Source organism: Orbicella faveolata, unplaced genomic scaffold, assembly GCF_042242905.1.
Source record: "Orbicella faveolata isolate gen_17 unplaced genomic scaffold, um_ofav_v1 contig_24, whole genome shotgun sequence".
NCBI classification, from domain to species: Eukaryota; Metazoa; Cnidaria; class Anthozoa; order Scleractinia; family Merulinidae; genus Orbicella; species Orbicella faveolata.
In genome coordinates, this window is record NW_028301552.1 from 17,353,140 (window position 1) to 17,375,646 (window position 22,507).

Sequence of the window (22,507 nt, forward strand, 5' to 3'; positions counted from 1 at the left end):
AAACTAAATCAAAGTTTTCTGTGAGCAAACTCGTGAATTGAACAAACGAATTAAAATATTTTTTGGATTATGTTTAATATTATCTGGTTGAGGGAATATTGTGGTTGATTTTCATATTTAGAGTACATTTTTGTCCGAGCAGTAGTTCAGTGTTCCCTAATAAGGTACCAAAGAAACAAAGTAACATTTGGATAAGAAGGCATTACAATTGAAACGATCATGCTATTACATTTGACAAGGGTAGACGATGTCATGTGTTTCAAACATTTATCATTTTTGTTTCTGGTTCACCAAGAAATAGTTGGCAGTAAATGTGGGTGAAAAGTAAACATTGGAAATATTGAAAAATCAAGGCAATACTGTCTTAATGAAAACATTAATCGTTCTCTCTTCATCAAATGAGATAACTGAACAGAAACGAGTTATGGGTTTTGTTGGAAAATGGCATTTTCTGGTTCTGCTTATAAGGACGTACATGTACAAGGACACGTTCATGACATTTCCGATGGAAGTTTCCGATGTAAAGATTCCGTGAAATGCAAAGTCTAGGCGATATTTTCATCTCAAGTTGCAACAAGGTGACCAGGAAACGAGGCTTATTTTCCTTTGTTCAGGGAAATTAGAGAAAATTAAGCAAAAAGAGAGGAATAGAATTCCAGCTCATGTAACCAATGTAGGTATGCCGATGGTGAAGAATATAGAATGAACAAGTTGTCTAGAGTATCCACAGCAAAGAATATCTAGCTCCATTGCAGCCTTAGGTTTCATTGGCTTTAAAAACAATGAAAATAATTGGAAGATAAACTAGCCTGCGAGAGCATCTGGTTTTTTTGGCTCTTGGTTTTTTTTGCGCGTGAAACAAGAGCAGAAAAAAACAGGTGCTCTTGCACGCTAAAGAAAAACACAAGCGACACGATTGAGCCACGTGTTTATGAGCCAGGCACAATTCAACTGGAAGTTCGATATTTTCGGACTTCAAATCGGATCTCTCTAGGGTCGTTCGTTTCCCGACCGCTGGTCAAGGGGAACGAAGACTCTTGGTACGAGGTTGCTAGCATTCCAGTGGAAACCACCAACCAGTCTGTCCGCAAGAACAATTTGTGATATCACAGGAGAGTGTCGATCTTATCTGATACTCAGTGCGTGTTTACCGACCAGTGCGTAATTTTAGCTATTTTGACCTCCAGGTTTGATTTGTAATACTTGATAAGCAACTATACTGAGGCCTCGTCCACACTACACCAGAGAAATTTGAAAACGCAGCTCTATTTCTATGGGTAGGTCTTCCGTCCACAATAATTCGCCACGAAAACGGGCACTCTTCAAACGAAAACACTGTTCAAACCTCAGGAATTTGAAATCGCCGGCCTTGTGTCTTAATGTGGACGGAAAACATTTTTAAAATGGAGCTTTTCCAAAACGATGACGTCACGATTTCCTTAAACACAAATCCAAGATGACCGGTGATTGTTGCGTTTTCAAATTTCTCCAACGAAGTGTGGACGGAAAACATTGGTTATGTTTTCAGAGTAATTAACAGCCTTTTCAAATTTCTCCGGCGTAGTGTGGACGGGGCACGATTGTTTGCAGTTCCAGGGTAGCCATTCAAAGTTAATGCTTACCTAGACCAAAACATCCTGCATGAACGCCTCCAGATAGACTTGCCCCAAGTAGAGTTCTTTTTCTATAACGTGAAGTCGACTTGTTCCGCTTGCTTGGATTCGAATTTAAAATTTGTGTAAGTTTTGGCGCAAAAACATGGGTGTGACGTAATGATTCGCAGCCTACCCCAAATTCCCTGGAGTTTTTTTGTAATATTTCAGGGCGAGCGTAAGCAGAAAAATAAACCATACGCCCAGTAACCACAGCCATGTATAAGATCAGATTTCAAGACATCGTTTATTTAAAGTTCAACAAATGACGGGCCAAAATATTAAAGTATATCAACAAAAAGAACTCAAGTTGAGGTGTATTAAAACTGATAAGAAAACAAGAAATTATATTTTTTCTTTGCCGCACGACAAAAGCCGAGGAAATTGAACACGCAAAAACGAGTTAATCATTGACTTTAAAGGACAAAATGAAACCGAAAACAACAAAATTTCCATTCGTTTACTATAGCGGATAACATTTGAGAAAACACCGGAAAATAAAGGCGAAAAGACATATGTAAACAACAATTTAAAAACAAGAAATGAGACGATTTCTTTGTGTGCGACAAATAATACAGCGTAGTGAAAGAAAGATGAAAGTTCTAAATAAAGGAGACGACAAAAAAAAGCCAATTATTTTGAGATAAATCGTATTTCAACTGTGCTAAATTAGTGCCCACCTAGTTCTTTTCTGAGGAGTTTTGTAGTAGATGGATAAAACTCAAAAAAAAGTATTTGGACGAAGCGAATAAACTAAACAAACAGCCGCGTAGGTCGCGTAAATTAAATATGCAGAAAATACTGTTAAACCTAAAATTCCCAAAGAAACACCTTGTTTCAGCTTACCTGTGTTGTGTGTAGCTTGCGAAGAGCCCCGGTGCGAAACAAGTCATGAAGACCTTCCCTCAAAACAAACGTTGCGACCCTATTTGTTGACGAATGAACACATGTGACCTCTAAGTTTTGAAAAAGGCACTGTCGAGCGTCAGAAAAATCCACGAATACCAAATATACTCACTGACAGTTGTTCGGTGAAGGACAAATTAACCTACAGACAACGCTCGTACAGACTCGAGCACGCTGAGTTATCAGCGGTTTAATTAGTTGTAATAATGTTTGTTTTTTCCGCTTCGTCCATGTAATGTTCACTTAGCACAGTGCGTAGTGGACAAGTCTGCATGTCAAAGAAACCGCGATCAACTCCGGGTGGATGTTGGTTTTTTTTCCTTTCTGTTTTCGTTGTTTTTAGTGATACAATAAATAAGTGCTCTGTGTTTATATCATTTTGCTCGCTATATGTGCATCTACCATACCGTAACCGTACTTCAACGACTTCCGTTTCTGTAAAATCCATACGAAGTCCGTCTGCATCCAGTGAGAACTTGTGTTGCCCATCGATTTTATGATTCTCGATGTTCTCATTTTTGGTGGCTGAGTCTTCTTTAACTTATATATTTTAATTTAGAGCTTTAAAACAGCTTATTTTAATTAAAGATGGACAGCAATTTAAAAGTAAGCCGCAAGCATACCTCATTTGCATAATGCTTACAGCCCATCGAGCGATCGAGCGACACATTTTCCTATAACTCAGGATAAGTCGTGTTGCGCATGGGCAATTCACGAGTTAAAAATTGACCTAAATTCACCTACCCTACCAAACTATATACAGCACGTGCAAATCAAAACTGTAAAAACTATGAAGACTTTGAAACCCAATAACGACTAAGTAACTACTTCTTGCACTTGTTTTTTATGAGACGTTTAGCTTTTTATTTCAAAATTGTTGTTTACACTCCAGACCTACAATCATGATATTCTTTCAATCTCATCATAAACCAATATGATTGCCTACTTAATTAGCAAGATTCTGTGTCACACTAATGCGTCGGAATCGACAACAGGTATTTTTTCTTTGGATGGTTTCTTATCAAAACCAAGAAATGAAATTCCATCGATTTCTAGTAGACAAGCATTGCGTTCTATTGCAAACTCACGAGTGTTTGGTTTCTGCCTCTTCACCTATTCACTGTTAAACCACTATCGTATATTCGTTGCTTCTGAAAGTTCCACTGCCCTTTAAGCCCTGGCCAAACGGACTGGTAAGTAGTCGCAAGTAGCCTTAAGTTGAACTTGCGTAGATACTTGCGGTGGGTGGCCAAACGGGTTCGCTAGTACACTCAAGTCGCTAGTACACTCACTAGCTAGTACACTAAGACGCGAAAAAGAAACAACGATTTCAAGGCAGACATGTCCTGTGTTTCATTGGCTTGCGTTGACTTAGGCTGGGTGGCCAAACAGTGAAAACGTTGCGTCGACTTGCATGCAAATTTGATATCGACCAAAGTGAAGTAGACCCAAGTTTTCAACTTGTGTCTCAGTATTTGCAAGTCCGTTTGGCCAGGACTTTAAGGCGATGGACGATGCTGTAGGCTGAATTAAATTTAATAGTCAAATCCAGTGGATTACTTTTGTTTTTTCCTGCTGTATTTTAGGTATAGTTCAGTTGCAACTGGTAACGGCCAACGTAGGTACTTTTGTAGTCAAAAAGAACCATTTGCATTTCTGGTTTCGGGAAGCTATGCCCTCGTCAGACTACGCAGTTACTATTATTACCAGACGACATTGAAGGCTTTCTATGTTGCGATAAGCAATGGTAAGTTAACCGTTAGACTAAAAGAATAGCGTCAAGACATCTCGGTTAATAGTAAGCACAATACTATTTTGTAAGGAAACGGGCCTGTTCGAAAAACAATTTGGATCAGCTTCAACGAGGGGCACCAATATTGCAAACTGGGAAACGTTCCATTAACTCACAAGGTCAGTTAGCTCTAATAGTTTCAACAAAAAAACCGATTTCCTTTTAATAACACTACTCCTGACTATATTTAAGTAAAAGGTATGACAGAACGGAAAAACCGTACAATCAGGAAAAGTCTCCATAAACAACGGTTTGTTTATCCTGATTGTTAAGAAACCTAGAAATGTCTACGGCAGTTTGTTCTTCGCCCTTCGCATTTAATAATCTAGAAGTACAGAATGAGTTACAAAACTTTCAGGCTTTCTCTCTTAAAGCCATTTATTCTGTTTTTGCTGCTCATCTTTGTTTTTACCAGGAGTATTAAAACGTAATGTTTCCTGTTGTATTTGCTTGTCTTAACGCTACAGAAGATGCGAAAGATTGAATTAACATTGACTTTTTCTCCTGACCAGGGGGGGCTGGCAGCTACCTTTGATATCGCCGCTTTTCTGGTTTCTATGATCGCCCCAGTAAAGAAATCTGTCAATCATTTGAGAACCGTAACAAGCATGCGCATAACGCGAAAAGAACGCGAGGAAGCCGAAACATTTCGCCGCCATTTTTGTTCAGGATTTGCCTTCGATTCGAAAACTTTTTATTCGCTATTGGCAATTTTTAACGACAGCTCTGAGACAATTAGGACTTAGGAAGTGAAGGACCAGGTTTGTGCTATTTTCCTGGCGAGCGTGGTTGCATTCTTGATTGCCTGGAGAGTTTTCCCCGTCTCAGGAAGAAAACGAAGCTGAAGCTTTTTATTTTGCGGTGGAAATTTCAAGGTTCATTAGCTTCCATCTTCACACCGACCAATTATTCTTCTATAATTTGTATGGAAAATAGCGATGTCGAACTGTTTCATGTCTGCCATTATATATCGCAAAGCCTCCGAACGTAAGTCCTTAAAATATTTCTCAACTGCTCAGAGTTGTTTTAACCTTAAGCTTAAGTCCTACATTAAACAAGCTTTTCTGTGTAAAGTTTTTTCCGTCTTAACTTACTGTCTTATGAAAGACTGCATTTACTTTATGATTTTCCTGTAATATGTTGAGGCTGAAGACTTTCTTTCGAGTAATTTAAATCATGAAACTTGAAGGCAGTTGCAGATCAGTCAACATTATTGAAAATAGCTACCAGTTTGCATGTCTTGATAATACAGTGATAAATTATAGAGGTTTTGAAACCTCCATCCCTTACTGATCTGTACCAATGTCAACTCGCAAATTTGAAATCATTTTTCTTCTTCTGCATATGGGAACGTCCAAAATGGACTATTTGCTAGGCACAGACTCTGTGAACCTTCACTAGGTTGAGGTATTTCATTTGCAAGTTATTGACCCGTGATAATAAAGAAAGCAGCTTCTGCTCACATGCATTGTCATAATTTGTACTGGTGATAAGCATCAGTTTTATTTGTGTGGTGAGAGAAAGCTCTGTAATACTTCTGGATATCAAAATGGGGCTGCGATATAGTCATCTGCTGAGGGAGATAATTTATGGAATAGACCCAGGGAAGGCAAATGAGCCATGTTACCTGTAGTTGAGTGCTAGTAATGAGGTAGGCAGGTAAAATGGTCATTCATCCAGACAACTAACTTTAACTTGGGCAAACCTGAGTCAACAGAACCTCCATAACATTTGAAATAGGCCAATTTTGAGACTTGGCTTTAAGGCTTTCGAGCATAACAAGAAAAGGCATCAAGTGCAGGGATTGGTAACAGTCATTTAGCCCCCAAGTCTGTTAGCCCCTAACCATTTAAACCCCAACCAGAAGTCGATAAGCCCCCAACCAGAAATAAAAAAATAGTATATTTCCCGTTCTTTGAGAGTGAGAAGGGGCTAATCGACTAGTTGGTGGCTAACCGGCCAGGGAATAATCAAATGACCGATAACCAAAGGATCAGGTTTGTTTCATTCCTCTAAGATAAAAAGATGAGTAAGGATGTTTATACTCTAATCTCCCTGAAACGATTATAAAATATTTTAAAATTAATCTTAATGAACACAAACACAGCATCCGGAGGGTGGGGGGCATCTCGTTTATTGATGCAGGATACAGCGAGCATTATATCATTATAAAGAAAATACAGCAGTGAATAAACGGAAAAATTAAAAAGCAAAGTTGAAAGAGATACCTTCCGGTGGCTCTTGCATAACTTACAAATTCTTAAATAACCTACTAGGCCCTCAGGGATTTACGCCTAAAATACTTCTACAGTTAACATGATTCATACATAGTGAACATACTCCAGTGTAATATTAGCGAAGCGTTACAAAATATATTTTAACATCCTTACTCATCTTTTTGCCTTTGCCTTAAAATGTATCAAATTTGGCCTAAAGTGTTGATTATCAGTAGCTTGTTCCTGTAATGGAAGGATAGCTAAATAAGACAATAAGGAAGACTAATATAAAGTCAGATGAATGAAGTCTTTAATAGTACTTGTCTCAAATGACAATTCTTAGTGCAAGAGAGGAGTATTAACCCTTTGAAAACTGATTGAGAGGTGGCATAAAAAATTAGTGGCAGGAAAAGGGCTACAGAAAGAGCAACAAAATGAGGTGGTAAAGTCAAACTTCCTGCACACTCTCCATCTCAACTTGATTGGACCCATTATTTAAACCGTTACGTTAAGAATATCAAAGCAAAAGTCTAAGGATGATTATGAAGAAACAAAAACAATCAACGACACAACTATTGTGTTGTAACCAAAGAGATGGTGATGAATTCTCAATTCTGCCGAGGGAACTATCCAGTATTCACTTTCATAAATAATGCCAGATGCTTTGCCGGAAACTGAAACAGACCTCTTGTAGTAACGTAACAGAAAAGTGCCGTACTTACTACACTCACTATGAAACCTGATTAAACCCTGTTAGTTAAGTGCAAACAGAAAGGGTCACGAAGCTGTTAAGCTGTTCAAAAAAAGCAACCCTTACCATCAGGGAGTGCGGAAATATAGCGATACTTCAGTTTATCCCGTTAATAGGAGACCGTTACAAAAAATGCTCGAATGAAATATTCATGCCTGCAATCTGGCTCACACTGTGGAGTTTCCGCTCGCAGGTTTACGTTGGAATATTTATCCCCAATACCTCGATCAAAATGTCCAAGATTTAGAAGTAGGGCAACTGGAACTTTTTCTTAGATGTTGGAACGTGAAATATGCAGGAAGTTTACAAAACTTTACAAACGCATCCCGCTCATGGAAGTCCGCCATGTTTGTTTTCCACAAACCAGTACTTAGTCTTGCTCGGCCAAATTTCTTAACTAGGGCGATCATAGAAACTCGGTTCCAGGCCTCGCTGCTTGCCCCCCCTCCCCTTCCCTGCTCCTGATGATACAACTTGCGTTTAAATGATGTGCTTTCGACCAATTAGGAAGGAGTATTTGAGATGGCAGTAGTGTGAGGCGGGAGAACGCCTGACATATCTGTCTGCAGCCATTAATTTTCTGTTACTTAGAGGCGAAAGAATGTCTCATCACAGGATCAAACAACAGAAAAGAAAATAAGGTTTGGGGGACAGATTTCAGAAATTATGAATGTTAATGACACAGGCAGTGAAGATATACTAAAGCAGACATATCAGAGAATAAAAGCAAAAAAAAGTGGGTCAGTTGCTCTACAACAAGGAGAACGGCATCTCTTGAAAGAAGTGATCGGTACGTCATCAGCTTTATGATAGCTGTGACAAGGAAATCTTTACAAAATAACTGTTTGCCAGTGTGTCACAAGTTGCCTTTGTCATAGAACTATGTATGTATCAGCTGAAGGGTAAAGCGTTAGAAGTAAAATGCTTTGGTCAAATTTACCTCCTTACACTATTTGTTAATTTTTCAGTTTCATACGAACACAGCTGGAACGTCACAATCAGCAATTTAAGTTCTACAACAGTCAATGTCAGCTGGTTGCCTTTGAATAGCAGCAGCTTAAATTCCACTGACATATATGGTTATGTAGCTGTTTGCTTGCACAGTGTTAGCAGTGACATTCTTCTGTTGAGTGTAGAAAATGCTTTATCTTCCAATACCATGGTGCGCAATCTGAAATCCTACAGAAAGTACAAAGTCAAGGTTGTTGCTATCCTCAAAGATCGAGTGACTGGTGTAATAACCTTGAAAAGCAGTGAAGAAACTGACATACATACCAAAGAGGGTGGTAAGTAATTTTAATATTGCCAAGTTTTTGTATTTAAATTACGGGTACAATTAATTCCAATTATCCTCTGAAAAACGGTAAGTGAAGCACACGGGAAGAAAAAGGTGCAATGGGCAAAAATACGATACTATACTGAACTGAAAGAAATGTTATTTATGCCCTGAGTGGGATTTGAACACACGTTCCAGGCCCTATTAATCAGTCGGGTGAGATCACCACTACGCTATCAGGACTAATAGAACATCCTTAAAACACAACTAATTGTTTAAGTATTGAAGGGAGAATCCGTGAACCTCTCTGGCAAGTATTTCATCTTTCAATGCGATGACACTAGATTGACATTAGTTTTACCACGAATCACGAAGGTTTCAGAATGAGATGAATCACGAAGGTTTCAGAATGAGATGAATCACGAAGGTTTCAGAATGAGAACAATTTTAGTCGTTTTTACTCAGAAAATGTCATTTTCTGAGTAAAGGTGGGACATTGACTTTCACTCCTTTGCTCGCTCCTTCCTTCCCTCCTTCAATTCCTGTTAAGAGTGCCTGCCTGTAAAAATCAGACAAATTCTTAATTTCACGGCAAGGGTCGAAAATTCGATTTCGCTCATATTCTTATGGTAGATAGGTTAGAGCATGACAAAAACTACGGGATAGTTTTCTTGGCAAAATATCCTTTTATTTCAAAGAAATATGCAAATTACCAAATTCCGTTAAAATCGTCATTTGACGCACCATTTTATTAAGCAAGTTTGAGAGCCTCACATGCAAAACCGCATCATTCTTCCATCTTTAAAACACTCAAATATTTTTATGCAGTGTTTAAATGTGTACTGGGTTGGTTTTAGGGAATGTTGCGTTGTCTTTTTGGGTGCAAAATAATTAAATTTCGAAGACATGTATCTCATTCACTTAAAAGTACTTCGTGTATAGAATTAATTTTCACCATGTGCGAAACCTTCAAATGGATTAAGCTTCTGGTGGTTGAATCGCAGAAGGATGATCTACAGATTCCTGTAAAAATTTCTTTGGGCAAATGATTGTGAGCGACGCGAGAGCTTTTCAAAGTACGTCAAAAATGCACATATTTGACCATCCGTCGTCAAATTTCAATTTACGGGTTAGACGTATACTTTAGCATGCGCCACATGACTTGACCTATAATAAGTTGAAATAGACACAGAGCTGATAATTTCAAAATGTTCTAACCTTATTTGTTGCAAAAGGCAGGTCCAAAGCCGATTTGACGTGTTTCTAGTCGATCTCTCACCATTCGTCGCACATAAAGCAGAAGTTTGATTTTGTTTACACAAGGTTAACGTCCGATGTACATGGCCAACTGTGAACCTATTATTGGTCGAATATCGTGAATCTGTGACCATCTGTCTGCGCATATGAACATCACTGCATCTAAGTCAAAAACGGTTGAGTCATTTGTAGATAGTTGCTTGCTTTGCACTGCGCCAAAATAATACGTTTGATCGATTGCTGACCATTGCTGATAAACGTGTCGGCGCAGGCGCAATCTTACAGCGTTATTTATTCGTCACGCAATGCTGTCACGGCATATGCTGCACATTTTGATCTATTTTGTATAGAGCACTCTCAGGATAAATGAAACAATTTAATCATTGTTCATCTGTTTATTCATATGTATAATAACATGTGTATATTTATATAATCGTAATCTATAGTGTACGTGGCCTAGGTCCAAATCACGTTTGTTGTACGTTTTGATGTTTCAGACAACAGCTGATAAAGCTAGTGCCTGTACTCACTAGAATTTTAAAAAAAATCGCTATGAAACAAATTATAGATCAATGAAACAAGAACTAGCTGAAATAAAAATAGAAAATCGCAACGTGTCTAATTCGTGAGAAAAACAGACTAAATTTAATTAGTAATTACGTGAGTAAATAGCCCTGGCCATGCCATTTTATTTGGCGTATTTTGTTTGCCTTGTGGCGAGGCTTTGGTATGTTTGTAACAGGAAATAGAGGACTTTTGTCAATACAGTCCAAAATTATTGTCAGTAAAATATTGTAAATAAAACACCTATTGACCGGTTACCTCCGCGGCCACCATTTGTCGTTCCGATAAGGGTTTCATTATTGTCTTTACCCCTATTAAGCGGCCACCCAAAATTTAAAAACTTTGTTTTGGAAAGGGCGATGGCAGATTAGAGTCTGAAATTGAAGGTGCATGACGAGTGATAATTCAAATACACGTCGATCATGATGGTCTTGAATTGACTCCATGTTCACCAAGAAATTTATAACCCGATAGTGAAAAATTAAATATTCAAGGTACACCAACCTCTGTTTAAGCGGCTAGCCCCATTAAGCGGTCACCACCCATTTCCCCGGGGGTAGCCCACTGTATTACATGTAAACTAAAAATAATTGCACAGCGCGAAAAGACCTAGGTACGAGTTTAGCGTTACAGTATTACGCAGGGCATGTAGGTAGTGGTGGTCGAGTGAAAGATAACAACAGGGGCAATGGTAAACTATTCATTCTTCTCATTGCTTAATGTAATCTCTTCCTACTCAACACGATTGTGTGCTCCCAGTGGTTCCCAGCCTTATGGAGCCTTATGTATTAGGATAGAAATTGTCCTACCCCTGCCCCTCAAATGGGATGACAGCATTGCGTGACGAACAAGGAACCGCTGCAAGCAAGGATTCAAGCCATCAAACCATGACAATCAAAACGTAATATTTTGGTTGTAGTGCAAAGCAAGCAACTATCTACAAATGACTTAGCCGTTTTTGACTTAGATGCAGTGGTGATCATATGCATCGAAAGAGGGTCACAGATTCAAGGTGTTCGACCATTAAATAAGTTGACAGTTGGCGATGTACATCGGGCGTTGTGTAAACAAAAGCAAACTTCTGCTTTATGTGCGACGAATGGTGAGAGAAACACGTCAAATCGGCTTTGGACCTGCCTTTTACAGCACATGAGGTAAGAGCATTTCGAAATTATCAGCTCTGTGTCTATTTCAACTTAACATTGGTCAAGTCATGTGGCACATGCTAAAATATACGTCTAACCCGCAAATTGAAATTTGATGAGAGAATGGTCAAATATTTGCATTTTTGACGTACTTCGAAAAGCTCTCGCGTCGCTCACAATCATTTGCCCAAAGAAATTTTTACAGGAATCTGTAGATCATCCTTCTGCGATTCAACCACCAGAAGCTTAATCCATTTAAAGATTTCGTACATGGTGAAAATTAATTATATACACGAAGTACTTTTAAGTGAATGAGATACATGTCTTCGAAATTTAATTATTTTGCACCCAAAAAGACAACGCAACCCTCCCTAAAACCAACCCAGTACACATTTAAACATTGCACAAAAATATTTGAGTGTTTTAAAGACGGAAGAATGATGCGGTTTTGCATGCGAGGCTCTCAAACTTGTTTAATAAAAATGGTGCGTCAAATGACGATTTTAACGGAATTTGGTAATTTGCATATTTCTTTGAAATGAAAGGATGTTTTGCCAAAAAAACTATCCCGTAGTTTTTGTCATGCCCTAGCCTATCTACCATGAAAATATGAGCGAAATCGAATTTTCGACCTTTGCCGAGTTATTTTCCATTTTTATGGACAGGGACTCTTAACTTTTTAGAAACTCCACTGAGCAGTATATAAAGTGGTGGCCGTCGGTTGCCCCCAAGTTGGAAAAGATTTATTCACCAAGTGTTTTGTTTCTGTGGCAATGTTTCTTATTCGTGGATCATTTCTGCACGGTCGACAGCGCATGTTTTTTTTAGCTTGAAGTTCACACTGTTAAACCAATTCAATGCTGGTCAATAGTAATAGCGCCGCTACCGTTGATTTTTCATCGGAAAGCAAACGCTGTGTTTTGCTTAATGTATTTTAAAGCATTGAAAGGCAAAAGGCTGTGTTTCGGTAAACTTTTTTCATATCCGTTAATTAAAAAAACAAAAACTAAAAAAACAAAATTAGTTAAGCCCGTTGGGAATCGAACTCATTACCTCTCGCTTGTCGGGCGATCACCTGCTCCACTGCGCTGTTTGCATACGCAGAGGTAGCCGTGACATTCTTCCGTTGAGTGAAGAAAATGCTTCATCTTCCAATAGCGTGGTGCTCAATCTGAAACCCTAGAGCAATTACGAAGTCAAGGTTGTTGCTCTCCTGTTGGGTTTCTAGGGGATTTGCAGGCTTCCCCTGCCTTGGCACCTTTGAAAGCTCACGTTAATAACCTCCTGAGAATTTGAAATCCACTTGAACTTTTCTTTTTTTAAATCTGGTTCTAAACGTCTTTAATTTTTTCCTAAGAACGGGGTCTTAGCATACTGAAGATAATTAAAAAAAAAATTAATAAAAAAAATAAATAGGATCTCTTAGCTCGTTCTTCAGTTATAAGCACGTTTTGTGTTAAAATCAAGGTTAAATAGGTTACACTGTTGAAGTTTAAAGAGAGTTTAAAACCACTTAAACCCTAAATTTTTTTAAGAAGGTCATGAAATTCTTTAATCTGCTCAGAAATGGGTCTTAACATACTCAAGAATGGGATCTCGTAGGTCGTTGTTAAGTAATAAGGATGTGTTAATTTAAAATTAAGGTTACATAGGTTACACTGTTGCTTCGCTGCGAAATATTATTTTAGCACCGACTGATATAGGCTGGTAGTACATGTATCGATCAAACAACCTACATGTGTTGCTTCTTTACCACTTACCTTAATTATTCCATGGTGGCTATAGAGATTTTTGTGAATAAACGCTCGCCGCCCCCCAAATTGCAAACTATTGTTTTTCTTTTTTCAATAAGAGAGTTTTGTGTTTCACAATTGCATCAAACCAAATGTTTCTTTGTCGTTTAGTTCCTGGTTATGTTCCACGGGTGTATGGATACGATCGTGGTTCCAACTCTCTCGAGATTAACTGGTCTCCTATACCTGAAGAAGATACTCATGGAGTTCTTCTTGGCTACGTGGTGTATTTTAGACGTTATGGTTCCTACGAGAACTTCACCACTGTCAAAGTGAACGCAAGTACCCGAGTATTGAGAATTACAGGTCTCCTGGAGGCCACGAGATATGAAATCAAAGTTGCAGGTCGCACATCTGCTGGAGAGGGTCCTTTGCGTACCACATATGAGAGCACAGGTTGGTAGCTGTATAGACATGCTTAATATGTCCATTACTTAATATGTCCATTACTTAGTTTGTGTTGTATTGGTTTTGTGATCATCTATGCCTGTGCAATACAAAGCCAAAGTTAGCCCACATTATACGGAGTTCACGGGTTAAGTCCCGCTCTTCCCACTGAGTACCACTTAGTTGGAGTTGTTTCTCGGTAAATCCAAGTTCAGCTCCTCGGTCATGCTTGTAAATAGCCAACTGGTGTGCCTTCAACCTGTTGGGATTTGTAAGCTTATTATGTGTCGCTGACATATTGTTTCTTTTAGTTTAAGTGCATACCTGCGAAGTAGCTAGGTGTAGCTAAGTTGTTTAGGTGCTGTGATCTGTCTTAGAAATAAGAAAATCAACACTGTTTGGGAGGAAGGGGTAATGTTTCCAGGGCGATCGAAAACCAATCACATTGGGGGTTTTTATCAGAGAACCAATGAAATTGTTGATTACAAAATGGGACGGTATGTTGTTAAAACAGATTGCACAGTTAAGAGAGGTAAATTTCACGTCTCTCACAGTTACTTTTTCTGTAAGTCTTGTTTTTGTCACCAAAAAGGCTCTAAGGTGTTGGGAAGTGTTATGTGACAAGAAAACTTCCCCAACTCTGCAGATTTCGAGGCTTCTTATAAAATTTATACTTTCTTTTCTGAGGTCTGGTCGTTTCACCTCCAAAAGTATCTTCTCGTTTAGATGGCTTTTAAAATCGATATTACTTGGAATGTCAAAATCGAAGAAACTATAATTAATCTGATCAATGCTGGCAACAGAATAAGACCATGCTATTACATTAAATTAAATGAGTGCACAAAAATTACTCACCAATCTGCTTTCACTGTTAGCTACTATTACAGACTGCATAATTTAGCTGACTTGCCGGGAAAAGCTCCACTGAAGTTCTTACAAACAAAGCTACTGATTGAATTGTCCAAATGAAACCTTGATAAAACTAGTCTTGATATCACACTTTTTAAGGTGAAACAAATTCTTTTTTGCTGTATATTGTAACTAAACTTGTTGGATTAACCTAATCACAATGCTGGTACTTCCAGAGACTTTTAATTCACAAAAAAATAATTCATGCACGCCTTGCTTCCGGTTGCGACCACCTCTCGTAAGCGACCAGTTTTCCAAAATACCAAAAGTTTTTGGGTCAAATCACTATATTTGGAACCTCTTGTAAGCGACCACCTCTCGTAAGCGACCGCGACCACTTTTAGAGCCAAAAGTTTGAACTTTTCTTTTGTTTTCAACCTCCCGTGAGCGACCACTTGACAGATAATAGAGCGAAAATTGGATAATAAGCTGTTCCAACAATAGCGCAATACTGGATAGTACAAGACACTGATATTTCTCAATGGCAAGCACAGTATTTTTTCTCGAAAGTGACTTTCGACATCAATAAAGCATTTAAAACATTGGGTAAGTCTCTGGAGTTACCATATGCCAGTAATGAAGCAAAATTTTGACCCAGTATGGTCTTTGCTCTCGTAAGCGACCATCTGCCGTAAGCACTTTTGGGAGGTTCGACTGTAGTCGTTTCTACGTTTCGCGTATCCACGACCAAAAACTATGCATCATGCTTGCTGCATTAAACGAAAAATTAAAGTTCGGCTTTGGAAAGGCCACTCTTAAATGTCGCTATGGTTGGCGATTCTCTAAGCGTAAGGCCTAAGGAGTTCCATATATCTGCAGCAAAATTTAGAGTGGTCCAATGCCCCCATCTTCTATGAGCCGATGATTTCCGAATATTATGCTTAGATCTAGTATTATAATTGAATAGGTTGTGTAAAGAGATTATTAATAGACTTGTAAGCGAAAATAGCGCGTTGTTCAGCCTTCGCCGTTGTAAAGGCTTCCAATGGAGCGTCACTCTTGAGAACATGTTGTTCATGATACAAGGAAGACGAGGGAAACGATTTTGTAATTGTTGCACATTTCATTTTACAGCTTGTGGAGGGACCTTCAATGGTACTACAGGAGAAATCAATGTGATGAGAACATACTATTCAGGAAATTGTTATTGGAAAATCCAGTCACTGTCAATGAACTCAAGTATACTTCTAGTTGTTGAACATTTCCAAACGTGGCATTGCAGGTAAGAACTTTTGATTATTCCACTGTTGTTATGATCATACTCCCACGCGTTAGTACTAGTTTTAGCCGATCGCGAAGTGAATCCAAAAAAACCAGGCGAAAGCGACAATCGTATGCTTTGTATTTAAGGTCTGTCGTACATCGTGTCACCAGAATGTTCCCTGTGGCATTAACATGAGGAAGATTTTGGTTCATGAAATTGCTTTACTTCTCTATAAGAACACAAACCTACCACAAAGCTAGACTAACATGTGATCACAAGCAAAACTAAATCAAAGTTTTCCGTGAGCAAACTCGTGAATTGAACAAACGAATTAAAATATTTTTTGGATTATGTTTAATATTATCTGGTTGAGGGAATATTGTGGTTGATTTTCATATTTAGAGTACATTTTTGTCCGAGCAGTAGTTCAGTGTTCCCTAATAAGGTACCAAAGAAACAAAGTAACATTTGGATAAGAAGGCATTACAATTGAAACGATCATGCTATTACATTTGACAAGGGTAGACGATGTCATGTGTTTCAAACATTTATCATTTTTGTTTCTGGTTCACCAAGAAATAGTTGGCAGTAAATGTGGGTGAAAAGTAAACATTGGAAATATTGAAAAATCAAGGCAATACTGTCTTAATGAAAACATTAATCATTCTCTCTTTATCAAATGAGATAACTGAACAGAAACGAGTTATGGGTTTTGTTGGAAAATGGCATTTTCTGGTTCTGCTTATAAGGACGTACATGTACAAGGACACGTTCATGACATTTCCGATGGAAGTTTCCGATGTAAAGATTCCGTGAAATGCAAAGTCTAGGCGATATTTTCATCTCAAGTTGCAACAAGGTGACCAGGAAACGAGGCTTATTTTCCTTTGTTCAGGGAAATTAGAGAAAATTAAGCAAAAAGAGAGGAATAGAATTCCAGCTCATGTAACCAATGTAGGTATGCCGATGGTGAAGAATATAGAATGAACAAGTTGTCTAGAGTATCCACAGCAAAGAATATCTAGCTCCATTGCAGCCTTAGGTTTCATTGGCTTTAAAAACAATGAAAATAATTGGAAGATAAACTAGCCTGCGAGAGCATCTGGTTTTTTTGGCTCTTGGTTTTTTTTGCGCGTGAAACAAGAGCAGAAAAAAACAGGTGCTCTTGCACGCTAAAGAAAAACACAAGCGACACGATTGAGCCACGTGTTTATGAGCCAGGCACAATTCAACTGGAAGTTCGATATTTTCGGACTTCAAATCGGATCTCTCTAGGGTCGTTCGTTTCCCGACCGCTGGTCAAGGGGAACGAAGACTCTTGGTACGAGGTTTCTAGCATTCCAGTGGAAACCACCAACCAGTCTGTCCGCAAGAACAATTTGTGATATCACAGGAGAGTGTCGATCTTATCTGATACTCAGTGCGTGTTTACCGACCAGTGCGTAATTTTAGCTATTTTGACCTCCAGGTTTGATTTGTAATACTTGATAAGCAACTATACTGAGGCCTCGTCCACACTACACCAGAGAAATTTGAAAACGCAGCTCTATTTCTATGGGTAGGTCTTCCGTCCACAATAATTCGCCACGAAAACGGGCACTCTTCAAACGAAAACACTGTTCAAACCTCAGGAATTTGAAATCGCCGGCCTTGTGTCTTAATGTGGACGGAAAACATTTTTAAAATGGAGCTTTTCCAAAACGATGACGTCACGATTTCCTTAAACACAAATCCAAGATGACCGGTGATTGTTGCGTTTTCAAATTTCTCCAACGAAGTGTGGACGGAAAACATTGGTTATGTTTTCAGAGTAATTAACAGCCTTTTCAAATTTCTCCGGCGTAGTGTGGACGGGGCACGATTGTTTGCAGTTCCAGGGTAGCCATTCAAAGTTAATGCTTACCTAGACCAAAACATCCTGCATGAACGCCTCCAGATAGACTTGCCCCAAGTAGAGTTCTTTTTCTATAACGTGAAGTCGACTTGTTCCGCTTGCTTGGATTCGAATTTAAAATTTGTGTAAGTTTTGGCGCAAAAACATGGGTGTGACGTAATGATTCGCAGCCTACCCCAAATTCCCTGGAGTTTTTTTGTAATATTTCAGGGCGAGCGTAAGCAGAAAAATAAACCATACGCCCAGTAACCACAGCCATGTATAAGATCAGATTTCAAGACATCGTTTATTTAAAGTTCAACAAATGACGGGCCAAAATATTAAAGTATATCAACAAAAAGAACTCAAGTTGAGGTGTATTAAAACTGATAAGAAAACAAGAAATTATATTTTTTCTTTGCCGCACGACAAAAGCCGAGGAAATTGAACACGCAAAAACGAGTTAATCATTGACTTTAAAGGACAAAATGAAACCGAAAACAACAAAATTTCCATTCGTTTACTATAGCGGATAACATTTGAGAAAACACCGGAAAATAAAGGCGAAAAGACATATCTAAACAACAATTTAAAAACAAGAAATGAGATGATTTCTTTGCGTGCGACAAATAATACAGCATAGTGAAAGAAAGGTGAAAGTTGTAAATAAAAGAGACGACAAAAAAAGCCAATTATTTTGAGATAAATCGTATTTCAACTGTGCTAAATTAGTGCCAACCTAGTTCTTTTCTGAGGAGTTTTGTAGTAGATGGATAAAACTCAAAAAAAAGTATTTGGACGAAGCGAATAAACTAAACAAACAGCCGCGTAGGTCGCGTAAATTAAATATGCAGAAAATACTGTTAAACCTAAAATTCCCAAAGAAACACCTTGTTTCAGCTTACCTGTGTTGTGTGTAGCTTGCGAAGAGCCCCGGTGCGAAACAAGTCATGAAGACCTTCCCTCAAAACAAACGTTGCGACCCTATTTGTTGACGAATGAACACATGTGACCTCTAAGTTTTGAAAAAGGCACTGTCGAGCGTCAGAAAAATCCACGAATACCAAATATACTCACTGACAGTTGTTCGGTGAAGGACAAATTAACCTACAGACAACGCTCGTACAGACTCGAGCACGCTGAGTTATCAGCGGTTTAATTAGTTGTAATAATGTTTGTTTTTTCCGCTTCGTCCATGTAATGTTCACTTAGCACAGTGCGTAGTGGACAAGTCTGCATGTCAAAGAAACCGCGATCAACTCCGGGTGGATGTTGGTTTTTTTCCTTTCTGTTTTCGTTGTTTTTAGTGATACAATAAATAAGTGCTCTGTGTTTATATCATTTTGCTCGCTATATGTGCATCTACCATACCGTAACCGTACTTCAACGACTTCCGTTTCTGTAAAATCCATACGAAGTCCGTCTGCATCCAGTGAGAACTTGTGTTGCCCATCGATTTTATGATTCTCGATGTTCTCATTTTTGGTGGCTGAGTCTTCTTTAACTTATATATTTTAATTTAGAGCTTTAAAACAGCTTATTTTAATTAAAGATGGACAGCAATTTAAAAGTAAGCCGCAAGCATACCTCATTTGCATAATGCTTACAGCCCATCGAGCGATCGAGCGACACATTTTCCTATAACTCAGGATAAGTCGTGTTGCGCATGGGCAATTCACGAGTTAAAAATTGACCTAAATTCACCTACCCTACCAAACTATATACAGCACGTGCAAATCAAAACTGTAAAAACTATGAAGACTTTGAAACCCAATAACGACTAAGTAACTACTTCTTGCACTTGTTTTTTATGAGACGTTTAGCTTTTTATTTCAAAATTGTTGTTTACACTCCAGACCTACAATCATGATATTCTTTCAATCTCATCATAAACCAATATGATTGCCTACTTAATTAGCAAGATTCTGTGTCACACTAATGCGTCGGAATCGACAACAGGTATTTTTTCTTTGGATGGTTTCTTATCAAAACCAAGAAATGAAATTCCATCGATTTCTAGTAGACAAGCATTGCGTTCTATTGCAAACTCACGAGTGTTTGGTTTCTGCCTCTTCACCTATTCACTGTTAAACCACTATCGTATATTCGTTGCTTCTGAAAGTTCCACTGCCCTTTAAGCCCTGGCCAAACGGACTGGTAAGTAGTCGCAAGTAGCCTTAAGTTGAACTTGCGTAGATACTTGCGGTGGGTGGCCAAACGGGTTCGCTAGTACACTCAAGTCGCTAGTACACTCACTAGCTAGTACACTCAAGACGCGAAAAAGAAACAACGATTTCAAGGCAGACATGTCCTGTGTTTCATTGACTTGCGTTGACTTAGGCTGGGTGGCCAAACAGTGAAAACGTTGCGTCGACTTGCATGCAAATTTGATATCGACCAAAGTGAAGTAGACCCAAGTTTTCAACTTGTGTCTCAGTATTTGCAAGTCCGTTTGGCCAGGACTTTAAGGCGATGGACGATGCTGTAGGCTGAATTAAATTTAATAGTCAAATCCAGTGGATTACTTTTGTTTTTTCCTGCTGTATTTTAGGTATAGTTCAGTTGCAACTGGTAACGGCCAACGTAGGTACTTTTGTAGTCAAAAAGAACCATTTGCATTTCTGGTTTCGGGAAGCTATGCCCTCGTCAGACTACGCAGTTACTATTATTACCAGACGACATTGAAGGCTTTCTATGTTGCGATAAGCAATGGTAAGTTAACCGTTAGACTAAAAGAATAGCGTCAAGACATCTCGGTTAATAGTAAGCACAATACTATTTTGTAAGGAAACGGGCCTGTTCGAAAAACAATTTGGATCAGCTTCAACGAGGGGCACCAATATTGCAAACTGGGAAACGTTCCATTAACTCACAAGGTCAGTTAGCTCTAATAGTTTCAACAAAAAAACCGATTTCCTTTTAATAACACTACTCCTGACTATATTTAAGTAAAAGGTATGACAGAACGGAAAAACCGTACAATCAGGAAAAGTCTCCATAAACAACGGTTTGTTTATCCTGATTGTTAAGAAACCTAGAAATGTCTACGGCAGTTTGTTCTTCGCCCTTCGCATTTAATAATCTAGAAGTACAGAATGAGTTACAAAACTTTCAGGCTTTCTCTCTTAAAGCCATTTATTCTGTTTTTGCTGCTCATCTTTGTTTTTACCAGGAGTATTAAAATGTAATGTTTCCTGTTGTATTTGCTTGTCTTAACGCTACAGAAGATGCGAAAGATTAAATTAACATTGACTTTTTCTCCTGACCAGGGGGGGCTGGCAGCTACCTTTGATATCGCCGCTTTTCTGGTTTCTATGATCGCCCCAGTAAAGAAATCTGTCAATCATTTGAGAACCGTAACAAGCATGCGCATAACGCGAAAAGAACGCGAGGAAGCCGAAACATTTCGCCGCCATTTTTGTTCAGGATTTGCCTTCGATTCGAAAACTTTTTATTCGCTATTGGCAATTTTTAACGACAGCTCTGAGACAATTAGGACTTAGGAAGTGAAGGACCAGGTTTGTGCTATTTTCCTGGCGAGCGTGGTTGCATTCTTGATTGCCTGGAGAGTTTTCCCCGTCTCAGGAAGAAAACGAAGCTGAAGCTTTTTATTTTGCGGTGGAAATTTCAAGGTTCATTAGCTTCCATCTTCACACCGACCAATTATTCTTCTATAATTTGTATGGAAAATAGCGATGTCGAACTGTTTCATGTCTGCCATTATATATCGCAAAGCCTCCGAACGTAAGTCCTTAAAATATTTCTCAACTGCTCAGAGTTGTTTTAACCTTAAGCTTAAGTCCTACATTAAACAAGCTTTTCTGTGTAAAGTTTTTTCCGTCTTAACTTACTGTCTTATGAAAGACTGCATTTACTTTATGATTTTCCTGTAATATGTTGAGGCTGAAGACTTTCTTTCGAGTAATTTAAATCATGAAACTTGAAGGCAGTTGCAGATCAGTCAACATTATTGAAAATAGCTACCAGTTTGCATGTCTTGATAATACAGTGATAAATTATAGAGGTTTTGAAACCTCCATCCCTTACTGATCTGTACCAATGTCAACTCGCAAATTTGAAATCATTTTTCTTCTTCTGCATATGGGAACGTCCAAAATGGACTATTTGCTAGGCACAGACTCTGTGAACCTTCACTAGGTTGAGGTATTTCATTTGCAAGTTATTGACCCGTGATAATAAAGAAAGCAGCTTCTGCTCACATGCATTGTCATAATTTGTACTGGTGATAAGCATCAGTTTTATTTGTGTGGTGAGAGAAAGCTCTGTAATACTTCTGGATATCAAAATGGGGCTGCGATATAGTCATCTGCTGAGGGAGATAATTTATGGAATAGACCCAGGGAAGGCAAATGAGCCATGTTACCTGTAGTTGAGTGCTAGTAATGAGGTAGGCAGGTAAAATGGTCATTCATCCAGACAACTAACTTTAACTTGGGCAAACCTGAGTCAACAGAACCTCCATAACATTTGAAATAGGCCAATTTTGAGACTTGGCTTTAAGGCTTTCGAGCATAACAAGAAAAGGCATCAAGCGCAGGGATTGGTAACAGTCATTTAGCCCCCAAGTCTGTTAGCCCCTAACCATTTAAACCCCAACCAGAAGTCGATAAGCCCCCAACCAGAAATAAAAAAAATAGTATATTTCCCGTTCTTTGAGAGTGAGAAGGGGCTAATCGACTAGTTGGTGGCTAACCGGCCAGGGAATAATCAAATGACTGATAACCAAAGGATCAGGTTTGTTTCATTCCTCTAAGGTAAAAA

The 22,507-nt window shown here is 38.6% G+C and overlaps 1 protein-coding gene across 2 annotated transcripts in view; it reads left to right on the forward strand.

Moving 5' to 3' along the window:
- Positions 1-22,507, forward strand: part of LOC110043096 (uncharacterized) — a 390,873-nt gene that overhangs the window by 292,710 nt on the left and 75,656 nt on the right. For both annotated transcript variants that reach the window (XM_089292808.1, XM_089292809.1), the window contains 5 exons: positions 4,145-4,305; positions 8,286-8,603; positions 13,464-13,748; positions 15,723-15,870; positions 20,277-20,437. In XM_089292808.1, coding sequence (XP_089148934.1) covers positions 4,145-4,305; positions 8,286-8,603; positions 13,464-13,748; positions 15,723-15,870; positions 20,277-20,437 — 1,073 coding nt within the window. The remainder of the gene's footprint in view (positions 1-4,144; positions 4,306-8,285; positions 8,604-13,463; positions 13,749-15,722; positions 15,871-20,276; positions 20,438-22,507) is intronic.